This window comes from Symphalangus syndactylus, chromosome Y, assembly GCF_028878055.3.
Source record: "Symphalangus syndactylus isolate Jambi chromosome Y, NHGRI_mSymSyn1-v2.1_pri, whole genome shotgun sequence".
In the NCBI taxonomy this organism is placed as follows: Eukaryota; Metazoa; Chordata; class Mammalia; order Primates; family Hylobatidae; genus Symphalangus; species Symphalangus syndactylus.
In genome coordinates, this window is record NC_072448.2 from 18,126,663 (window position 1) to 18,149,391 (window position 22,729).

The 22,729-nt window shown below is 37.0% G+C and overlaps 1 protein-coding gene across 1 annotated transcript in view; it reads left to right on the forward strand.

Moving 5' to 3' along the window:
* Positions 1-1,196: 1,196 nt before the first annotated feature.
* LOC129476757 (deleted in azoospermia protein 1-like) overlaps positions 1,197-22,729 on the forward strand; it is a 35,443-nt gene continuing 13,910 nt past the window's right edge. Inside the window, exons 1-13 of the mRNA XM_055269615.1 lie at positions 1,197-1,389; positions 7,665-7,811; positions 8,089-8,180; positions 8,755-8,806; positions 9,242-9,305; positions 9,395-9,534; positions 11,727-11,777; positions 18,502-18,648; positions 18,921-19,012; positions 19,878-19,929; positions 20,365-20,428; positions 20,519-20,658; positions 22,061-22,150. Of these exons, the coding sequence (XP_055125590.1) occupies positions 1,387-1,389; positions 7,665-7,811; positions 8,089-8,180; positions 8,755-8,806; positions 9,242-9,305; positions 9,395-9,534; positions 11,727-11,777; positions 18,502-18,648; positions 18,921-19,012; positions 19,878-19,929; positions 20,365-20,428; positions 20,519-20,658; positions 22,061-22,150 (1,134 nt within the window). The 5' untranslated portion in view covers positions 1,197-1,386. The remainder of the gene's footprint in view (positions 1,390-7,664; positions 7,812-8,088; positions 8,181-8,754; positions 8,807-9,241; positions 9,306-9,394; positions 9,535-11,726; positions 11,778-18,501; positions 18,649-18,920; positions 19,013-19,877; positions 19,930-20,364; positions 20,429-20,518; positions 20,659-22,060; positions 22,151-22,729) is intronic.

Sequence of the window (22,729 nt, forward strand, 5' to 3'; positions counted from 1 at the left end):
CAGTAAGTCCTGGGCAAACTAGTACGACTGGCTGCCCTACAACCCAGCCCCCATATCCAGGGCAGGAGAAGAATCAGTTGAAGAATTCATTGCTCTGGTTTTCAGTTTATTTTTGGTACTTGGAATTTCCCTTCTTTTTTGGGGGGTTTATCTGCCTATTGGAAACAAAACGTTTTATTTATTTATTTATTTATTTATTTATTTATTTATTTATTTATTTATTTTATCCCGCATTACTAGATGTCAGTAGTGAGACACTTCTCACGTTATAGAAGTCCGGCATTTTGCCAGTTGAAAAAGTCACATTTTAATTCTTTCTGTCAGTACAGAAGTGAAGTTTGAGGATAAAGGTCATAGCCACTTAGCCCTGTGTGTATAACAAGGTGCTGGAGTGGTCCCCAAAGTTATGTGATTGGCTCCACCACCTGCCCCACAGCTTGCTCCCACTCTAGGCCCTTGCTCTGATCTTGAGAATGTTCTGTAAGTCTCTAGGCAGGCCTAGCGTCTTCCTGTAAGTCCTAGAAGGTGAATTCTCCCATTAAAATGTAAAATCCCTGAGCAAAGAGATACTATTTTATTCTGTTCACTCCTGTATCTGCAGTACCTGGTAATCACAGGCACTCAGTAACTATTTCTTGAAAGAACGAACATCCTGAATGTCAAAACTGGCATTTCCTCCCATCCAACCCCTTGTATCTCAAACTTGACAAAAAGGAGTCCAAGTTTCTGGCCTGTTGATGTCTCCCTCCTTTTTCCACAGACTTGCTACTATTTATTTCTGTAGGTACTTTAAAAGATTTTGGGGTGGGTGTCACGCTAACAGTGATTGTGCTAAACCTGTGCATTCCAGAAGCCATTTTGAAACTACAGCCCAGACGCATTATCGTTTTTTAAAACTATACCAAATAATTCAGTATGCATACTTATTTCAAGGATGTTTCGGAGATGATGTGCGTGTCTGTCGGTCTACGTGAGGGTGGTGCCTGCCTGGGACCAGCACACACGCACCACGTACCCTGCGTACTCTACGCACCCACACCGTGGGGGACGCCGTCATCCCCCGCAGGCCTCCACCCTCCAGGGGGCGTGGGCGCTGCCACCCATTGGCTGAGGCCGATACCACGCGCCCCGGTACCCGGCACAGGAGTCACCTCACAGAGCCCTGGGGTCCACGCCTCAGTCCGCCTGCGCTCCTCAGCCTGGTGGTTTTACCTCCGAGGGTTCGCCCGCCCTTGGTTTTCCTTACACCTTCGCCTTTGGCTCCTTTGACCACTCGAAGCCCCACAGCGGATTCCAGCGGCCTTCACCCGCGGACCCAGAAGTGGTGGGTGAAACACAGCCTCTGTTCCTCCTTGAGCCTGTCAGGAGCCGCTGCCTGCCGCCATCATGGTGAGTTGAAGGAGAGACCTGAGGGGCAAGGCCTGTGGGGTGTTCACCGGTGGGTGAAACCAGGCTGCGCCTTATCCTCGGTGTTCCTGTTTTGGGGCCACCTGTCTGGACGCATTAGGAGCCGTGACCCGCAGGGTGGGGCGAGGCGGCCTGGCAGCAGTGCACCCTACACAGAGAGGCAGGCACAGAAGTGGCGGGACAGCGAGCATGGCGTGGGCCCCCAGGACGCGCTGCCTCACAGTTCCCTTGCAAGGGCCACGGCCTTCCTGCGGAACCCATTTCCTGCCCCAAGTTCTCCCCTGGCAACGGTTTGGGGTGTGGGTTCCCCACCCCCACTCCTAGGCGCCCTTTCCCCCTCCCCCACTCCCACACGCCCCCACTCCGCCAACTTCACTTCTGAGGCTCTCCCGGGGGCTCTGCAAGATGGCAGCGGACCTGCCGAGGGACTTGGCTCCTTGGATTGGGAGGGCTGGAACTTCTTCAGGAAGTGGTTCCCTCCTGGTCCTTGTACTGGGTGGGGTGGGTTGGTGGGGTTCGTGGGGGCCTGAGTGTGGCGGGTAGGGTGGCCTGAAGGCACGGCCCACTAGCTGAGGGGGCTGGGTGGGAAGTGCCTCCGGGCATTTCGCGCCTAGCAGCTGCTGGGGACTTGCTGATGGCGGCTGCCTCCTGCAACCGCGACAGGCACAAAAGCTCACTCGACGCCATCTTTGTGGCAAGAGGTTGGCTTCAGTAGTTACCATTGAGAATTTTAGAATTTTTAAACTCCAGGCACAATTTTTCCCTTCTCGGTAAACCAGGAATCGTTGACTCTGGTAGATAATGTTGGGTGTGCATTTCTGTGAGTTTGGTAAATGCCCAGCGTTCGTGGAGCGCCATCACAGATGTGGCTCTGAATATGCTGACCAAACACTGAGTCACAAACACGCGCATTACATGCCGTGTGTGTGTCTGCATTGATAATTCTGTCTTTTGATTTTTAGAGGTAAAAGGAGGAGTTTTACACACGGTTTATATTACCATGTATAAACATTAAAAATATATAAGCAACTATTATGTGTAATAAGTCTGCAACATGTTATCCATGCTAATAAAAAACATCACCTTGAGATATAAGTTATAATTATTTACAATAATACTTTTCATTTTTAGAGGTAAAGGGAAGAAATGCTTACAGTTTCATTAGGTTTTTTCCTGATTATAAAAGTAGTATATGTACTCATTTGAAAACAGTCACAGTAAGAAAATAGCAGTCCATCTTAATACCAACAGATAAAACCACAGTTAAATTTTGATAACATGAATGCCCTTCCAGGGTATTTTTATGCGTGTATTGCAATTGTGTATAGATAGGCCAACTTTTACGAAAGTACTGCTTAATACTATTTTACAACTTGCAGCTTTCAATTAATGTGGGTATTATTCTGAAGATAACTTTAATTTTCAGTGTATCATGTTAAAAATTATACTCTTGTTTTACTGAATTCCCGTATGATGAATACTGTTTCAGTGTTAAAACTATCACGGGCTGGGCGCGCTGGCTCACGCCTGTAATCCCAACACTTTGGGAGACTGAGGCGGGCGGATCACTTGAGGTCAGGATTTTGAGAACAGCCTGATTAACATGGTGAAACCGCATCTCTACTAAAAATACGAAAAATTAGCCAGGCGTGGTGGCATGCACTTGTAATCCCAGCTACTCGGGAGGCTGAGGCAGGAGAATCATTTGATCCTGGGAAGTAGGTTGCAGTGAGCTGAGATGGTGCCGCTGCATTCCAGCCTAGGCAACAAAGGGAGACTCAGTCTCAAAAAAAAAAAAAAAAAAAAAAAAAAGAAAGAAAAAAGACAACAAAACATTGCTGTGAATGTCCTTGTGTAAATATCTTGGCACACTTGTACTATTAATTCCTTGAGATGAATTGCTGTAAGTGGCATTGCTGGGTGGAAGTGCTTTGCCCTTTCATAACAATTTTAAATTATGCTCCTCATTAGTATAGTGGTGAGTATCCCCCTATCAAATTATGATACACCTTTTCCAAGGTACTCTTGGTAAAGCATGTATCACTATCTTCCCACTGATGATGTGTAGAGTGAGCTCTGTCCCACACCCTTTCTAATGAACGGTATTAGGATTTTTTACATTGTCAACCTAATAGCTGGATAGTATTACACTATGTTGACGTGCACTTTTTTAAATCATCAATGAAGTTGATCATTGATCGTTAGCTTTTTAAATTTCCTTTTTAATTTTATTTCTCTTATTGACTCATAAAAACTCTGTATTAATATTCGCATTTGTCATACATAGTGGGAAAATATATACAGTAGTAACGATGAGGTGCCGCGGTGCCCTTACCTTATTCCTATTTTCCGTGGAGATGGCTCTAGTATTTCACTGTAAGCTTAATGATAGGGTAGAATTAGATTGATAGAAAATAAGAATCCTCTATCTCTATTTTACTTAGGTTTTTAAAACATTTAAAAATGAATGTTGTATTTTATTAAATACTTTTTCAATGATGAATTAAAGTAACGTATCCTGCTAATGGAGTATTCTTGCATTGCCGACATAAACTATGTTCTTTACTACTGGAATTTTGCATTTGTGTTGAGGAGAGGGTTGGACCATCTTGATGAGGCTTTGTTGCTTATATGCTGTTAACCTTTGTAAAATGCATTGAGAAGTACTTTTTTCCTCTTTGAAAATTGAAGAAAAGAGTTTAAATTTCTTAATCTCTTCTTCTACATCTTCTGTCTTTACTTCAGGTTTCTGGTGTCTGTGTGCACCTCTCTCTGACACACCGCATACACCCAAGTTACCTGTTTCTTTACAAGCTGAAAAAACTCCCAGGGAAACTAAGCCAAATATCACTGGGTGTTCTTTTTCAAGATTGTTTGGGAAAAATTAAAATTTCTGTACAAGTTGACCATGTCGTCGATTTCAAAATTTATTCCTTTAGAGTTTGTGCATAACACTATTTTATAACCACGGGCCACAACCCATTTTTCAGGTCTCATATATATTTCTGCTATTTCTTGCTTAGTTTTGCAGGGATTCTTTATTGCTTGAATTTCATCTTTCCCACCCAGCACTCCCCGAGAATCTGCTCTTGGATTAACTTCTGGTTTTCACGTCATATTTTCTTAATTTTAGCTTTTTCTTTATTTGTTCCTCTTCCTATTGCTGTGAATGTAACTTTGATGACTACAAATGATAGACTTTTTCCTGGCCAGTTTATGTAAGTATCGATTTGCTTACATGTTCACATAGTAATTGCATTAGATAATACTGGCAAAGGAGCTGACATCGCAGGAGTTTAATGATAATTTTTTCCAGCTTTTAGCTGTCTTTGTCACTTGATTGTCCGCATGTAGCAAGGAATATGTTTGCTAGAAATAGCAATGAGAGTTGTGTATATGATGGTCTTGAAGCTCACCCCTGTTTACTATTCCAGCATTTCTCACTTCAAAATTCACCAACACGCTTGAAGGTATGATTAAGAAAATTACTTCCTTAATGCAGTTTGTTTGCAGGATGCTATTGACGGTTATGGTGGTACTTTCTCTAGAAATAAACTTCAGCTTATCCTAAGCATTCATTTATATTTTTGGCCATAGTTTAGAAGTAACCAAAGGTTATCTACTGATTGTGGATATATATATATATATATATATATACACACACACACACACACACACACACACACACACACATACATATATACATTATATAATTATGTATAAATACACACACAGTCGGAATTGAACAATCCCTGCTAGTCAAGCCATGGTAAAAATGAGGTACACTGCAAAAAATGAAGTACATTGCTTACTTTGTTAGCTTTGAGCGCCACCTGCTGGCTGAGGACTAGGACACGATGGTGACTTCCTTAATTTAAAATGTTATGACGCTGTTAAAGAGATTCAGTGAATTTTATATGTACGATTCCAGTTAAGCAGACAGCCAGTTTATAAGATCCAAGCTAAAGTCAAACTTCTTATAAAATCAAATGCCTTTTTTCCTCTTTACCAAACTAAGTATCCATTTTACTATTAACGTATAGAGTATGAGAATCAAAAGAGACACCCGAGGTCTTTTCCGGCCATTCGTTTTCAAGCAAGGACACTGAAACCGAGGTCATGAAAAGATTCACTTTAGTGAGCAATGGAAATCAGGTTCTTCCCAAACACGAATTTTCCTCTTCAATTCTTGTGGCGCTGTTACAAGGTTTCTTAACCAGACTCTCTTCAAATTTTGCGCCAAATAATTCCTTATTGTAGGAGGCTGTCTTTACATTGTGGGATGAGCAGTAGTATGCCTGGCCTTCAGCCCGTCAGATTCCAGGACTACATCTCAGTTGTGACAGCCAATCTCTAAACGTCGCTAAATGCCCCTGGGGCTCAGAAATCTTGCCCAGTTGAGAATCAGTGCATTTCCATAACCTCATAATCTGACACAGTTTTCTGCTGGATGTTACATTTCTAAATTAAAATACCTCCAAACACTATGGTGCAGAGACAATACTGTAATATAGCTTGTTTATCAAAGAAAAACATATCCAAAGTTCATCCACAAATCAAGGGGGAATTGAAAAGGTGAAAAAGAAACGACAAGAATTTCAGAATTTCTTTTGTTTTGTTTTATTCTGTTTGGGATTTCTGAATGAACTGAGAAGGAATCCGTAAATTGCCTATAGGGAAGGGGAATCTAATCAGGTTCCCAGTAGTTCAAGATAATGCAGCTTAATGTCATTTGGGAAAAACAATAATGTAAGGCATTTTTAGAAAGGAAAAACTTTAAAAATAGTGTTTTAAATTTTTCTTCCACATCATTGTCATGAAATAACGCTGTTAAAGGAAAGAATTAGGAATTAGTTACAAACCCAAAATAGCAGGTACAAGCATGAAAGAATAGAGAAATGCAGTAACCTCGGCTTTAGTTGACGGGACAATTTAGATTTCATGTGTAGTAAAGCTGTGTAGAATCAGTAACTTCTAGCATCTAATTAACAAAGCAGGAACTCACCTTTCTTATTAAGTTCTATAACATTACTGTGTTGTCCAAAAAGATACACAGTTTCTTTCGTCTTTCGTTTTCTTTCAGACAGGTGTATTTGTAATAGTTTTGTCTTTTTCAGCTGTTTGTACTTACCTTTTAAAGTCAACAGCACTTCACCAGTGATTTTTAAATTAATGATGTGTCATAGTTTCCTGATGTTTGAATTAGTTCTTAATTAAATTTTTTTCAAAATAAGTCAGCTAAATAGTGAAGCCAAAAAAGAAACTTGAAAACAAATCGGCTGAAAATAAATTCGAATAACAGGACACTAACTTACATTGGCATACCACTTTTACCACTCTGTATGTACAAAATGAATTCACAGATGTTATCTCATTTCATTCTCAAAGCAGTTTGCCCACAGATACATAGCTGGCAAGTAGGTGGCTTATAACCACTTACCTGTAAGGGATGTAAACGTAGATCTCCAGACTAAATTAATTTTTGTTTCACTGTGCTATATTGTTTCTCCAACATATATATTACTTATGAATAGTACTTCAGAAAATTTTACATTAACCTTAAGAGTCAACTGTGGAAAGAATAAAGACAGCTCTGATCAGAATCTAGAAAATTAATGAGTTTAATCTGAAAATAAAGATGATGTCATTTATATCTATCAGCCCACTGTGAAAATTAGAATTATCAGTTGGACTGATTTGGTGTTATTCAGGAAGAAAAATGTTGTTTCAAAAGATGCTTTGAACACCCTAGCTTTAGGGAAGAGGATTATAACGAATTGGTTTAAAACATTGAGGCTTATTTTCTTTTTGGTGTGGCTTTTTTTTTTTTTTTTTTTTTAAGGTTTATCTTTAGTCTACTCAGTAAAGTGAAAAGTTGTTTATGAATATAAAACAGGATGATTTTAATAACTTTAATTTTTGCAAATCTAAACTTTCTAGTTTTGGGTGTCTTTTTTAACTACTTCACAGAGTGTTTTCACAAATACTAAATGAGTATTCTTCCACAGCATTATACAAGACTCGGTGATGAGTGGCACTAGGTTTAAGAAAGTACTATATCCTTTGGTTAAAATTCCATGCTGATGTACTCTGATTAGTTTAAATCCTGAGCCTGAACTGAGCTGCACCGGTGACTAATTTACAATGAAAGTAATTTATATAAAATATATTATACTTAAAATACAAAAGTGATATTTCGCATTGTGTATGGGTTTTGCCTGCATACGTAATTATGATGTCTACTTTCCAAATTACAGTCTGCTGCAAATCCTGAGACTCCAAACTCAACCATCTCCAGAGAGGCCAGCACCCAGTCTTCATCAGCTGCACCTAGCCAAGGCTGGGTTTTACCAGAAGGCACAATCATGCCAAACACTGTTTTTGTTGGTGGAATTGATGATAGGGTATTGTATTCATACCTCATCTTTACCTTAAAGTACATCATGAACAATGGGATTTGGGCCCTGTTACGAACTTAATGTTTTTTTTTTTGTACTTCATGGAGGTTTAGAATTGCTTTTAGGTTTGACCCATAGGTACTAAAAGTACCTTTGACAATGAGCTACTGGTCATTTGGGGATAAATGGGGAAGAAGTTTCCACCTCGTGGTAGTAAAATTGTAGTAAAGTTGAAATGTTTGAATGCTGAATTTTTACTCTGACGTTCAATTCTTTTCCATAGACAGATGAAACTGAGATTAGAAGCTGCTTTGGTAGATACGGTTCAGTGAAAGAAGTGAAGATAATCACAAATCGAAGTGGTGTGTCCAAAGGGTGAGTAATTTTATCCAAAATATCTGGACTCTAGTCACCTGTTCTATAGGTATCAGGCAAGACTTCAAAACTGATATTCTGACCCTTGTATAAATGAAATTTTTTTGCAGTGTTAATTTCTTTCACGTAGGGGATAAAAGGTTATTACCAGTTCTTTTATTTAATCATTTTTCTAATGTTTGTTTTTAAATGTCTCTACTTTTTATTTCATACAGATGAGTTAATCAGTGTTCTCAAATAATTGTTTTTTTTTTCATACACTGCACAGCATCTTAAATTTTAACCACCTTGTCTTAGATAGTAAGTTAAATTCAGGTTCACAGATATGAATTCTTTGATTTATTGATTAAAATAAAGTTTTGACACTGCCCTAATCCTAGCACATTTTGACATAGTTCTGCTTAAGAAAAAGTAGTATTTGTAGGGGATCTGTCATGTACATCTTAGCAAATACTTTTCATGGTATATTATTCATCTTTTGTCATGATCACTTCTGTATATAGAATAGTAGGAGTGCTGAACCATGTACTACTGTATGATGGTGATTTTATGCTTTATTTATCTGCCTTTATAGCTATGGATTTGTTTCATTTGTGGATGACGTGGATGTCCAGAAGATAGTAGAAGTAAGTAATCTAATAGAAAAATCTCTTATTTATCTTACTGATACGACGTTTAATGTTAGTGATATACTCAGACTTGTGTAAAATTTGGAGAAAGATAGACTTCCTGTTCAAAATCCACACTCAGAGTAACCCCCCATAACTTGATAGATCCTGTTTATTTTTGACTGGACGCCTAGGTTCATGAACTACAGACAGGAAGGGTTGGAGACAGGGTGATGAAAAGTTTTTGATCAACTTTCACTTGATGCCTCTTGACACGGATTAGAATGGTAAGGGTGAGTAAGGTAGCTTCATGATGACACATTTTAATTTGCTGTGTAGTTATCACTGATCGTCTATGATGATAGGAACTTTAGAAGACTTTAGGTGTTCACCCAAGTCTTGGAAGCTAAGACTTGAAAATTGATTGTAGTTTTGTTACTGTTCTATTTTCAGTCACAGATACATCTCCATGGTAAAAAGCTGAAGCTGGGCCCTGCAATCAGGAAACAGAAGTTATGTGAGTAGGAAAAGAAGTTGTTCTTTTTTGACCCCTGTAGCTTTTTGAATAACTAAGAATAGGCTTTTTTCTTCTTGCTTTTTAAAAAGGTGCTTGTCATGTGCAGCCACGTCCTTTGGTATTTAATCCTCCTCCTCCACCACAGTTTCAGAACATCTGGAGGAATCCAAACACTGAAACTTACCTGCAGCCCCTAATCACGCTGAATCCTGTAACTCAGTACGTTCAGGTAAGAGCTGTGTGTCTTCCTGTCCTCTTGTTTATTATAGTCATCCTTCCCTCTGTGGAATTGTGTCTACACTTTCCGTAGTAAGTGCCAATAGAATCCCTGTTTGAACAGTGTGAGTAATGGGAAATTTGTTACTTTTGTTTGAAATTTCTTTTTCTTAGTGTTCGTTATTTGAGCTAAAAATCTTCTCTAAACTTTGCGAGGCTTTCTCTTAGAAATGACCTCTGTAGACACATGAACAAATCTCTTCCTACCTCTTCCTTTTTCACCCCATATAACTAGTTCCTAAAGTATTTGGAAGCAGCTCTCCTTACGTGTCTGCGTAGTTTATTGTTCTCTAAGGTTAGCAGTTAACCTAGCTATTCTTTACTTTTGCAATGATTTCCAGATGCCTCCTCCTATAAATTGCTGACTTCTGGATATATTCTGGTTCTGGGATGGGTAGATTTCTTATCTCTTTTACTCTATGTATAAATCCCGTGAGTGTCTGGCATGTAATTTCTCTGATGCTGGTTGCTTTGATATTTAAAGTAGGATTTGACATACTCTGTCACTTACTGGTGATAAATAACGTTTATTTTGTTGTTCGTTCCTATTATTTATGTGTGTGTTTAAAAGACATTTTCTTGGATGGAAAATAAAGTAACAAAATAGTAGTGAAATAGTTCTTCAGTGTCCCTCATTTGTTGACATTTTCCATGTACTTGAAACGTGTAGGGTACACCTCTTCTTCTTTTTCCTTCTCTGAGCAATGGCTAGAAGAAAAGCCCTACTTGTTTCTAGCATTTACTGTGAGCCATTGCTGAATGTGCTACCTGTATGTTTTTAATTAGTAAGCATTTATTGAAACGTAGAAGACATTATACTCTCTCTTTTCCAGTTGTGGCTATATACTGCCCTTAATTTGTGGAAATGAAGTACAGAGAAAACCGTAACATCTGTCGAAGAACTACAGTATTACCCTATAATAGTGTCAAATACAAAACCGTCTAGGACTATTTTGCCAAAGAAATAGCAAATGTATTAATGTAACGTACATTGAAATCCATCTTAATAGAGCCTTATCACCAGTGTAAGAAATAACTTCCGGGTGGGCATAGGTAGACAGTATAAATAAGGTAAGCTTTGGCTGGTGCAGTAGTCACTTCTTTTGTCATTTGTTCCTTCCCCCTCCCCACCCAAAGGTTAGCACTTGACAGAGTATTTGTTTCTTCATAATGTCAGTCATTCATTTAGAATTCTGCATTGCTGCAAGTAGAAAAATAATTACTATTTCAAAGTTTTTCATACTTTTGTGATATTGGGAACGATATTTCTTTCTAATTAAAAAAAAATGTTTTACCGTATTAATCCATTCTTTCTGTAAACTTTATTTTCGGCTTATTCTACTTATCCAAATTCACCAGGTCAGGTCATCACTGGGTATCAGTTGCCTGTATATGATAGTCAGGTAATTGAAGAGGGAGTAAAATGATTTACTTTCAGCTACTATGGAGGCCTTCAACTTGTTTATACAAAGTGCCTGAATAGTTTGTCATTTTAAACTAGTGAAATGTACCTAACATTTAAGGAAACACTTAGAATTAGCGTAATGAAGACCTCTGTAGTATTTAGAAGTGATGAAATAATATTTTGACAGGAGGGCACTTAGCCATAACTTTTCTGTAGAACAAGTTCTGAGATTTGGTGTTCCTGTCTTTGTTTCAGCATGTATCTTATTATCTTTGCTGTCAAAGAGCTGAAACATGCAGACTGTCTTTCATGAATTTTGTAGAGATACAGAATGAAATAAAAGCTTTACCCAATTCTTAGAGCGCAGAATTTCAATTGTACTTTTATTTTAGCTTGCTGCTTCATGATAGTAGTTCTCTGGGTCTCTCTTCAACGATACGACTATATCTATGACCGATAATCATATGTGTGATAACAAATTCAAAGAAGTAGTATCTTTGAGAGTTTCACAATGCCATTTGCAGAAAACTGGGGAAAAGGTGAGGTTTTCTATGTAGACGAAACAACAAGAACTTGAGGGATTAGAAACCTAAAGTACTTCTTTTTTTCTATTGTGTTTCTTTTGTTCTATTAACCAAGGAGCCAGCATGAGAAGTACTTCAATATTGTGTGTGTCATGTGTTTTTGAAAATGTATGGTAATATTTGAATAATTTTGGTTTCCTTTTTTTCTTTTTCAAGATGCCACCACAGTGGCCTTTTGGGGAGCAAAGGAGTTATGCTGTACCTCAGGTAAAGTGAATGTGCCAAACATATACTCCCTGTTCTTTCTTGATGTTTTTCTATGCCATACATGCCTATATATTTTTTAAATCGTTCTTTGTATTAATGTGGCACATTTTGTTACTTTCTTTTTAACGCAAGTTTAAACTCCTATGGGAGCAACAGTGCCTTTTTCTCTCCCAGGTTTTTTGCGTGCTTAAGCAGTGGCTGGTCCACATGGTGATAAGGATTCAGTTACTTTTTGATAGACTATACAATCCATGAAAGGTAATATTAATGTGGCTTTACAATGAGCATGTATCTGCCTGGAATCTGCCTCTGGCTTTACCCTCCCGTAAAAAAAAAAAAAAAAAAAAAAAAATGTGTTCAAGAGAAACAGAAATGTTTTGCTATTAATTACTCTTAAATAAGAGTAGGAAGAAAACAGAGTATTACCTCTAAAACACCCGAACTGCTTTCCCCCCATATAACTAGTTCCGAAAATATTTGAAAGCAACCGTCTTCATATGTCTGCCTAGTTTATTCTTCTCTAAGGTTAGCAATTCATCCAGCTCTTCTTACTTGCAGTGATTTCCAGATGCCTCCTCATACAGATTGCTGACTTCTGGGTATATTCTGGTTCTGGAATGGGTAGATTTCTGATGTGTTTTACTATATTTGTAAATCCCATGAGTTTCTGGCACGTAATTTCTCTGATCCTGGTTACCTTGATATTTGAAGTAGGATTTGACATACTCTGTCACTTACTGGTGATAAGTAACGTTTATTTTCTTTTTAGTTTGTTTTATTTATGTCTTAGTTTAAAAGAAATTTTCTTTGATGGAAAATAAAGTAAGAAAACAATGGTGAATTAGTTCTTCAGTGTCTCTCGTTCGCTGACGTTTTCCGTGTACTTGAAACAGGTAGGGTATACCTCTGAACGATGGCTAGAAAAAAAGCCCTGTTTCTCACATTTACTGTGAGCCATTACGTTATCTGGGTGTACTCATGTGTGATGCTACGTATATGTTTCCAATCAGTAAGTATTTATTGAAACGTAGAAGACGTTATACTATCTCTTCTCCAGTTGTGGATTATATGCTGCCCTTAGGGTTTTGAAATGAAGTACAGAAAGAGCCGTAACGTTTGTAGGAGAACTTCATATTACCCTATAATATTGTCAAATACAAAACCCCTTTGAAGTATTTTAACAAAGAAATAGCAAATGCATTAATTTAACTTACACTGAAGTTTGTCTTAATAGAGCCTTATCACCAGCATAAGAAATAACTTCTGGGTGGGCATAACTACACAGTACAAATAAGGTAAACTTGTCTGGTGAAATAGTCACTTCTTTTGTCATTTGTCTGTTCCCCCTCCGTAGCCAGAGGGCCTCACTTGACAGAATATTTCCTTCTTCGTAAAATCAGTCACTCATTTAGAATTCTGCAATGCTGTATATAGAAAAGTAACGTTTTAAAACTTTTTCATAGTTTTTTGTATTAGGAATAGTATTTCTAATTAACAAAATGTTTTACCGTGTTCATTCATTCTTACTGTAAACTTTATTTATAGGCACATCCTACTTATCCAAATTCAGCAGTTCACGTCATCACTGGGTATCATTTGCTTGTATATAATTATCAGGTAATTTAAGAGGGAGTGAAAGGATTTACTTTCAGATATTATTGAGCCCTTTGTTTATAGAAATTGCTTGAATAAGTTGCCCTTTTAAAGTAGTGAAATGTACCTAAAATTTAAGACAACACTTAGAATTAGTCTAGAATGAAGGCCTCTGTATTATTTAGAAGTAGTTGCGTAATATTTGGACATGAATGTACTTAGCAAAAACTTCACTGTAGAACAGTTTTTTGAGATTTGGTGTCCCCTTCTATCTATATTGTAGCACGTTTCTTGTTTTTTTTTTTTTTTTTTTTTCCATCTTTGCCGTCAAATAGCTGAAACATCCAGTCTGACTTCTATGAATTTTTTTAAAGAGACAGAGTGAAATAAAATTACTACTCACTTTCTAGAGCACAGAATTTGAATTATATTTTTATTTCATCTGGCTGCTTCACAATAGTAGTCCTCTGGGTCTCTTTTCATAGATATGGCTGTATATATGACCCATAATCGTATCTATGATAATAAATTCAAAGAACTAATATCGTTGAGATTTCCACAATACCAACCCCAGAAAATTGGGAAAAAGTTGAGGTTTTACATATAGAAGTAACAACAAGAACGTCAGGGATTAGAAACCTAAAGTAATACTTTTTTCTGTTCTGTTTCTTTTATTATAATAACAAATTAAAGGAGCCAGCATATGTACTTGAATATTGTGTTATCTCATGTGTTTTTGAAAATGTGAAGTAATATTTGAATGATTTTTGTTTCCTGTGTCAACTAAAAACACAAAAAAATTAGCCAGGCGTGGTGGCGCACACTTGTTATCCCAACTACTCAGGAGGCTGAGGCAGCAGAATCACTTGATCCTGGGATGCAGATTGCTATTAGCTGCGATTGTGCCACTGCACTCCAGCCTAGGCAGCAAAGAGAGACTCAGTCTTAAAAAAAAAAACTACTATGAATATCTTTGTGTAAATATCTTGGCACGCTTCTGCTATTAATTTATTGAGATGAATTGCTATCCGTGGAATTGCTAGGTGAAAGCACTTTGCCCCTTTTATAACAATTTTATAACTAATTCTCCTTTGTAATATACTGGTGAGTATCCCCGCTTATCAAATTATGATACACCTTTTCCAAAGTACTCTTGGTAAATCACGTATTTGTATTTTCTCACTGATGGTGTGTAGAGTGCTCTCTTTTCCACACCCATTCCAATGAAAGTTACGAGTATTTTTTAAATTGTCAGCCTGATAGCTGGAAAATATTACATTATGTTGATGTGCACTTTTTAAAATCATCATTGAAGTTGATCATTGATCTTTAGCTTTTTAAGTTACCTTTTTAATTTTCTTTTTCTTGCTGATTCGTAGAAGACTTTATATTAGTATTCACTTTTGTCATACATAGTGGAAAAATATGTAGGAGTAATAAGGAGGTGCCCTGGTGCCCTTACCTTATTCCTACTTTCAGTTGAGTTGACTGAACTGTTTCACTTGTAAGCTTGATGATAGGGTAGAATGAGATTGATAGAAAATAAGATTCCTCTGTCTCTATTTTACTTGGGGTTTTAAAAAATTTAAATACGAGTGCTGTATTTTATCAAATGATTGTCAGTGATGAATTAAAGTAATGTATCCTGCAAATGGAGTATTCTTGCATTCCCAATATAAACTTAGACTCTTTGTATACTGCTGGAATTTCTCATTTGTGTTGAGGGCAGGGATGGATCATCTGGATGAGGCTTTGTTACTTATATGCTTTTAGCTTTGTAAAATGCGTTGAGAAATACTTTCTTCCTCTTCGAAAACAGGGTTTCTGCGTAGCATTCTTTCATTATCTGTGGCCACAACCAATTTTTCAGGTCTCATACATACTTTTGCTTTCTTGCGTTTCCTTGCTTTGTTTTGGCAGGATTGTTTATTGCTTGAATTTCATCCTCCCCACGCACCACTCCCCGAGAATCTGCTCTTTGATGTGCTTAAGGTTTTGATTCTGATTTTCACGTCGTATTTTCTTAATTTTATCACTCTCTTTATTTGCTCCTCTTCTATTGCTGTGAATGTAACTTTGCCGACTACAAATGATAGGCTTTTTCCTGGTCAGTTTATATAAATACCAATTTGCTTACATGTTGACATAGTAATTGAATTAGATAATACTGGCAAAGGGGCTGACATCCCAGGAGTTTAAATAACAATAATTTTTTTGGCAGCTTTTAGCTGCCTTTCTCACTTGGTTGTCCGCCTGTAACAAGGAATGTATTTGCTCTATGTAGCAATGAGAGTTGTGTATATGATGGTCTTGAAACTCACCCCTGTTAACTGTTCCAGCATTTCTCATTTCAAAATTCAACAACTCACTTGAAGATACGATTAAGAAAATTACTTCTTTAATGCAGTTTGTTTTCAGGATGCCATTGGCGGTTATGATGGTACTTTCTTTAAAGTTAAACTTTTGCTTATCCTAAGCATTCATTTATGTTTTTGGCCATAGTTTAAAACTAACCAGAGGTTGTCTGTTGATTGTGGATTTTTATATATACATTATATAATTATGTATAAATACACACACAGTAGGAATTGAACAATCCCTGCTAATCAAGACATGGTAAAAATGAAGTACATTGCAAAAACTGAAGTACATTGCTTACTTTGTTAGCTTTGATGGCCACCTGCTGGCCGAGGACTAGGACACGATCATTACTTCCTTAATTTATAATATTATGATGCTATTAAAGAGATTCAGTGAATTTTATGTGTACAATTCCAGTTAAGCAGGCAGCCAGTTTGTAAGATCCAAGCTAAAGTCAAACTTCTTATAAAATCAAATGCCTTTTTTCTTCTTTACCAAACTATGGTTGTTTCGAGTATCCAAATGAGTAAGAGAATCAGAAGAGACACCAGAGATCTTTTCCAGCCATTCGTTTTCAAGCAAGGAAACTGAAACTGAGGTCATGAAAAGATTTACTTCAGTGAGCAATGGAAATCAGGTTCTTCCCAAACGAGAATTTTCCTCTTCAATTCTTGTGGCGCTGTCACAAGGTTTCTTAACCAGACCTTTCAAAATTTTCAAATTTTGCACCAAATAATTCCTTATTGTAGGAGGCTGTCTTTACATTTTGGGATGAGCAGTAGCATGCCTGGCCTTCAGCCCATCAGATTCCAGGAATACATCTCAGTTGTGACAGCCAATCTCTAAACGTCGCTAAATGCCCCTGGGGTTCAAAAATCTTGCCCAGTTGAGAATCAGTGCATTTGCATAACCTCTCATAATCTGACACAGTTTTCTGACAGATGTTACATTTCTAAATTAAAATATATCGAAACACTATGGTGCAGAGACAATACTGTAATATAGCTTGTTTATCAAAGAAAAACATATCCAAAGTTCATCCGCATATCAAGGGGGGATTGAAAAAGAGAAAAAGAAACTACAAGAATTTCAGAATTTCTTTTGTTTTGTTTGATTCTGTTTGGGATTTCTGAATGAACTGAGAAGGAATCCGTAAATTCCCTATAGGGAAGGGAAATCTAATCAGGTTCCTAATAGTTCAAGATAATGCAGCTTAATGTCATTTGGAAAAAACAAATAACGTAAGACAGTTTTAGAAAGGAAAAACTAAAAAATAGTGTTTTAAATTTTTCTTCCACATCATTGTCATGAAATAACACTATTAGAGGAAAGAATTAGGAATTAGTTACAAACCCAAAATAGCAAGTACAGGCATGAAAGAAAAGAGAAATGCAGTAACCTTGGCTTTAGTTGATTTGCCAATTTAGAGTTCATCTCCAGTAAAGCTGTGTAGAATGGATAATTTCTAGCATCTAATTAACAAAGCAGGAAGTCTCCTTTCTTATTAACTTCTATAACATCATTGTGTTGTTCAAAAAGATACACAGTTTCTTTCGTCTTTTATTTCAGACAGGTGTATGTGTAACAGCTTTCTCTTAGGCAGCTTTTTGTACTTACCTTTTAAAGTCAACAGCACTTCACCAGTGATTTTTAAGTTAATGATGTGTCATAGTGTCCTGATGCTTCAGTTAGTTCTTAATTAAAATTCTTTCAAAATAAGTCAGCTAAATAGTGAAGCCAAAAAAGAAACTTGAAAACAAATCGGCTGAAAATAAATTCAAATAACAGGACACTAACTTACATTGGCATACCACTTTTCCACTTTTACGACTTTATATGTACAAAATGAATTCACAGATGTTATCTCATTTCATTCTCAAAGCAGTTTGCCCACAGATACATAGCTGGCAAGTAGGTGGCTTATAACCACTTACCTGTAAGGGACGTAAACCTAGTAGATCTGACTAAATTAATTTTTGTTTCACTATGGTATATTGTTTCTCCAACATATGGATTACTTATGAATACTACTTCAGAAAATTTTACATTAACCTTAGAGTCTACTGTGCAAAGAATAAAGACAGTTCTGATCAGAAGCTAGAAAATTAATGAGTTATATGTATGTTTTTTTTCTTATCTGAAAATAAAGATGGTATTATTTATATCTATCATTTATATCTATCAGCCCACTGTGAAAATTAGAATTATCAGTCGGACTGATTTGGTGTTACTCAGGAAGAAAAATGTTGTTTCAAAAGATGCTTTCAACACTCTAGCAATTAGGGAAGAGGATTATAACAAATTGGTTTAAAACACTGAGGCTTATTTTCTTTTTGGTGTGGCTTTTTTTGTAAGGTTTATCTTAAGTCTACTCAGTAAAGTGAAAAGTTGTTTATGAATATGGAACAGGATGATTTTAATAACTTTAATTTCTACAAATCTAAACTTTCTAGTTTTGGGTGTCTTTTTTAACTACTTCACAGAGTATTTTCACAAATACTAAATGAGTATACTTCCACAGCATTATACAAGACTTGGTGATGAGCGGCACTAGGTTTAAGAAAGTACTATATCCTTTGGTTAAAATTCCATGCTGATGTACTCTGATTAGTTTAAATCCTGAGCCTGAACTGAGCTGCACCGGTGACTAATTTACAATGAAAGTAACTTATGTAAAATATATTATACTTAAAATACAAAAATGATATTTCACGTTATGTTTGGGTTTTGCTTGTATATGTAATTATGATGTCTACTTTCCAAATTACAGTCTGCTGCAAATCCTGAGACTCCAAACTCAACCCTCTCCAGAGAGGCCAGCACCCAGTCTTCATCAGCTGCACCTAGCCAAGGCTGGGTTTTACCAGAAGGCACAATCATGCCAAACACTGTTTTTGTTGGTGGAATTGATGATAGGGTATTGTATTCATACCTCGTTTTTTCCTTAAAGTACGTTATGAAAAATGGGATTTGGGCCCTGTTACAAACTTAATTTTTTTTGTACTTCATAGAGGTTTAGAATTGCTTTTAGGTTTGACCCATAGGTACTAAAAATACCTTTGACAAAGAGCTACTGGTCATTTGGGGATAAATGGGGGAGAAATTTCCACCTCATGGTAGTAAAATTGTAGTAAAGTTGAAATGTTTGAATGCTGCATTTTTACTCTGATGTTCAATTCTTTTCCATAGATGGATGAAACTGAGATTAGAAGCTGCTTTGGTAGATACGGTTCAGTGAAAGAAGTGAAGATAATCAGGAATCGAAGTGGTGTGTCCAAAGGGTCAGTAATTTTATAAAATATATCTGAACTCCAGTCACCTGTTCTATAGGTATCAGACAAGAATTCACAACTGATATTCTGACCCTTGTATAAATGAAATTTTTTGCAGTGTTAATTTCTTTCACATAGGGGACAAAAGGTTAATACCAGTTCTTTTATTTAGTCATTTTTCTAATGTTCGTTTTTAAATGTCTCCAATTTTTATTTCATACAGATGAGTTAATCAGTTTTCTCAAATAATTGTTTTCTTCATACACTGCACAGCATCTTAAATTTTAACCACCTTGTCTTAGATAGTAAGTTAAATGCAGGTTCACAGATATGAATTCTTTGTTAATCAATAAAGTTTTCACACTGCCCTAATCCTAGCACATTTTGACATAGCTGTGCCTAAGAAAAAGTAGTATTTGTAGAGGATCTGTCATGTACATCTTAGCAAATACTTTTTTTTTTTTTTTCTTTTTTTTGGAGATGGAGTCTCGCTCTGTCACCCAGGCTGGAGTGCAGTGGCGCGATCTCGGCTCATTGCAAGCTCCGCCTCCCGGGTTCACGCCCTTCTCCTGCCTCAGCCTCTCCGAGTAGCTGGGACTACAGGCGCCCGCCACCACGCCTGACTAATTTTTTGTACCTTTAGTAGAGACGGGGTTTCACCATGGTCTCGATCTCCTGACCTCGTGATCCGCCCGCCTCGGCCTCCCAAAGTGCTGGGATTACAAGCGTGAGCCACCGTGCCCGGCCTAGCAAATACTTACCATGGTCTATTATTCATCGTTTTTCATGATCACTTCTGTATATAGAATAGTAGAAGTGCTGAACCATGTACTGTATGATGGTGATTTTATGCTTCATTTATCTGCCTTTATAGCTATGGATTTGTTTCATTTGTGGATGACGTGGATGTCCAGAAGATAGTAGAAGTAAGTAATCTAATAGAAAAATCTCTTATTTATCTTACTGATACGACGTTTAGTGTTAGTGATATACTCAGACTTGTGTAAAATTTGGAGAAAGGTAGACTTCCTGTACAAAATCCAAACTCAGAGTAGCCCCCCATAACTTGATAGATCCTGTTTATTTTTGACTGGACGCCTAGGTTCATGAACTACAGACAGGAAGGGTTGGAGACAGGGTGATGAAAAGTTTTTGATCAACTTTCACTTGATGCCTCTTGATACTGATTAGAGTGGTAACGGTGAGTAAGGTAGCTTCATGATGACACATTTTAATTTGCTGTGTAGTTGTCATTGATCGTCTATGGTGGTAGGAACTTCAGAAGACTTTAGGTGTTCACCCAAGTCTTGGAAGCTAAGACTTGAAAATTGATTGTAGTTTTGTTACTGTGCTATTTTCAGTCACAGATACATCTCCATGGTAAAAAGCTGAAGCTGGGCCCTGCAATCAGGAAACAAAAGTTATGTGAGTAGGAAAAGAAATTGTTCTTTTTTGACCCGTGTAGCTTTTCAAATTAACTAAAAATAGGCTGTTTTCTTCTTGCTTTTTAAAAAGGTGCTTGTGATGTGCAGCCACGTCCTTTGGCATTTAATCCTCCTCCTCCACCACAGTTTCGGAACATCTGGAGGAATCCAAACACTGAAACTTACCTGCAGCCCCTAATCACGCTGAATCCTGTAACTCAGTACGTTCAGGTAAGAACTGCGTGTGTTCCTGTTCTCTTGTTTATTGTAGTCATCCTTCCCTCTGTGGAATCGTATCTACACTTCCCATAGTAAGTGACAATAGTATCCCTGTTTGAACAGTGTGAGTAATGGGAAATTTGTTATTTTTGTTAGAAATTTCTTTTTCTTAGTGTTCGTTATTTGAGCTAAAAATCTTCTCTAAACTTTGCGAGGCTTTCTCTTAGAAATGACCTCTGTAGACACATGAACAAATCTCTTCCTACCTCTTCCTTTTTCACCCCAGATAACTAGTTCCTAAAGTATTTGGAAGCAGCTCTCCTTATGTGTCTGCGTAGTTTATTGTTCTCTAAGGTTAGCAGTTAACCTAGCTATTCTTTACTTGCAATGATTTCCAGATGCCTCTTCCTATAAATTGCTGACTTCTGGATATATTCTGGTTCTGGGATGGGTGGATTTCTGATCTCTTTTACTCTATCTGTAAATCCCGTGAGTTTCTGGCATGTAATTTATCTGATCCTGGTTGCTTTGATATTTAAAGTAGGATTTGACATACTCTCATACTCTGTCACTTACTGGTGAAAAATAACGTTTACTTTGTTCTTGGTTCCTTTTATGTAAGTGTGTGTTTAAAAGACATTTTCTTTGATGGGAAAGAAAGTAACAAAATAGTAGTGAAATAGTTATTCAGTGTCTGTCATTTGTTGACATTTTCCATGTACTTGAAACTTGTAGGGTATACCTCTTCTTTTTTTTTTCTTTCTCTGAGCAATGGCTAGAAGAAAAGCCCTACTTGTTTCTAGCATTTACTGTGAGCCATTACTGAATCTGGGTATATTTGTGAATGCTGCTACCTGCATGTTTTTAATTAGTAAGCATTTATTGAAACGTAGAAGACATTATACTGTCTCTTTTCCAGTTGTGGCTATATACCGCCCTTAATTTGTGGAAGTGAAGTACAGAGAAAGCCGTAACATCTGTCGAAGAACTACAGTATTACCCTGTAATATTGTCAAATACAAAACTGTCTAGAAGTATTTTGCCAAAGAAATAGCAAAAGTATTAATTTAACTTTCGTTGAAATCCGTGTTAATAGAGCCTTATCACCAGTGTAAGAAATAATTTCTGAGTGGGCATAAGTACACAGTATAAATGAGGTAAACTTTGGCTGGTGCAATAGTCACTTCTTTTGTTATTTGTCTCTTCCCCCTCCCCACCCAAAGGGTAGCACTTGACAGAGAATGTTTATTTCTACGTAAAGTCAGTCATTTAGAAATCTGCATTGCTGTAGGTAGAAAATTAATTACTATTTCAAAGTTTTTCATATTTTTGTTTCATTGGGAATGATATTTCTTTCTTATTAAAAAAATGTTTTACCGTATTAATCCATTCTTTCTCTAAACTTTATTTTCAGGCTTATTCTACTTATCCACATTCACCAGGTCAATTTGTATCTATAAATTCCGTCATCACTGGATATCAGTTGCCTGTATGTAATTATCAGGTAATTGAAGAGGGAGTAAAATGTTTTACTTTCAGCTGCTATTGAGGCCTTCAACGTGTTTATACCAATTGCTTGAATAGTTTGTCATTTTAAACTAGTGACGTGTGCCTAAAATTTAAGAAATCACTTAGAATTAGTGTCATGAGGACCTCTGTGGTACTTAGAAGTGATGAAATTGGATTTTGACAGGAGTGTACTTAGCAATAATAACTTTTCTGTAGAACAGTTTCTGAGATTTGGTGTTCCTTTCTTTGTTTCAGCATGTACTTTGTTATCTTTGCTGTCAAAGAGCTGAAACATCCAGGCTGACTTTCATGAATCTTGCAGAGATATAAAGCGAAATAAAAGCTTTACCCAATTCTTAGAGCACAGGATTCCCATTGTATTTTTATTTTAGCCTGCTGCTTCATGATAGTAGTTCTCTGGGTCTGTTTTCAACGATACAACTATATCTATGACCCATAATCATATCTGTGGTAACAAATTCAAAGAATTAATATCTTTGAGGGTTCCACAATTCTATTTCCAGAAAATTGGGAAAAAGTTGAGGTTTTCCATGTAGAAGTAACAACAAGAGCT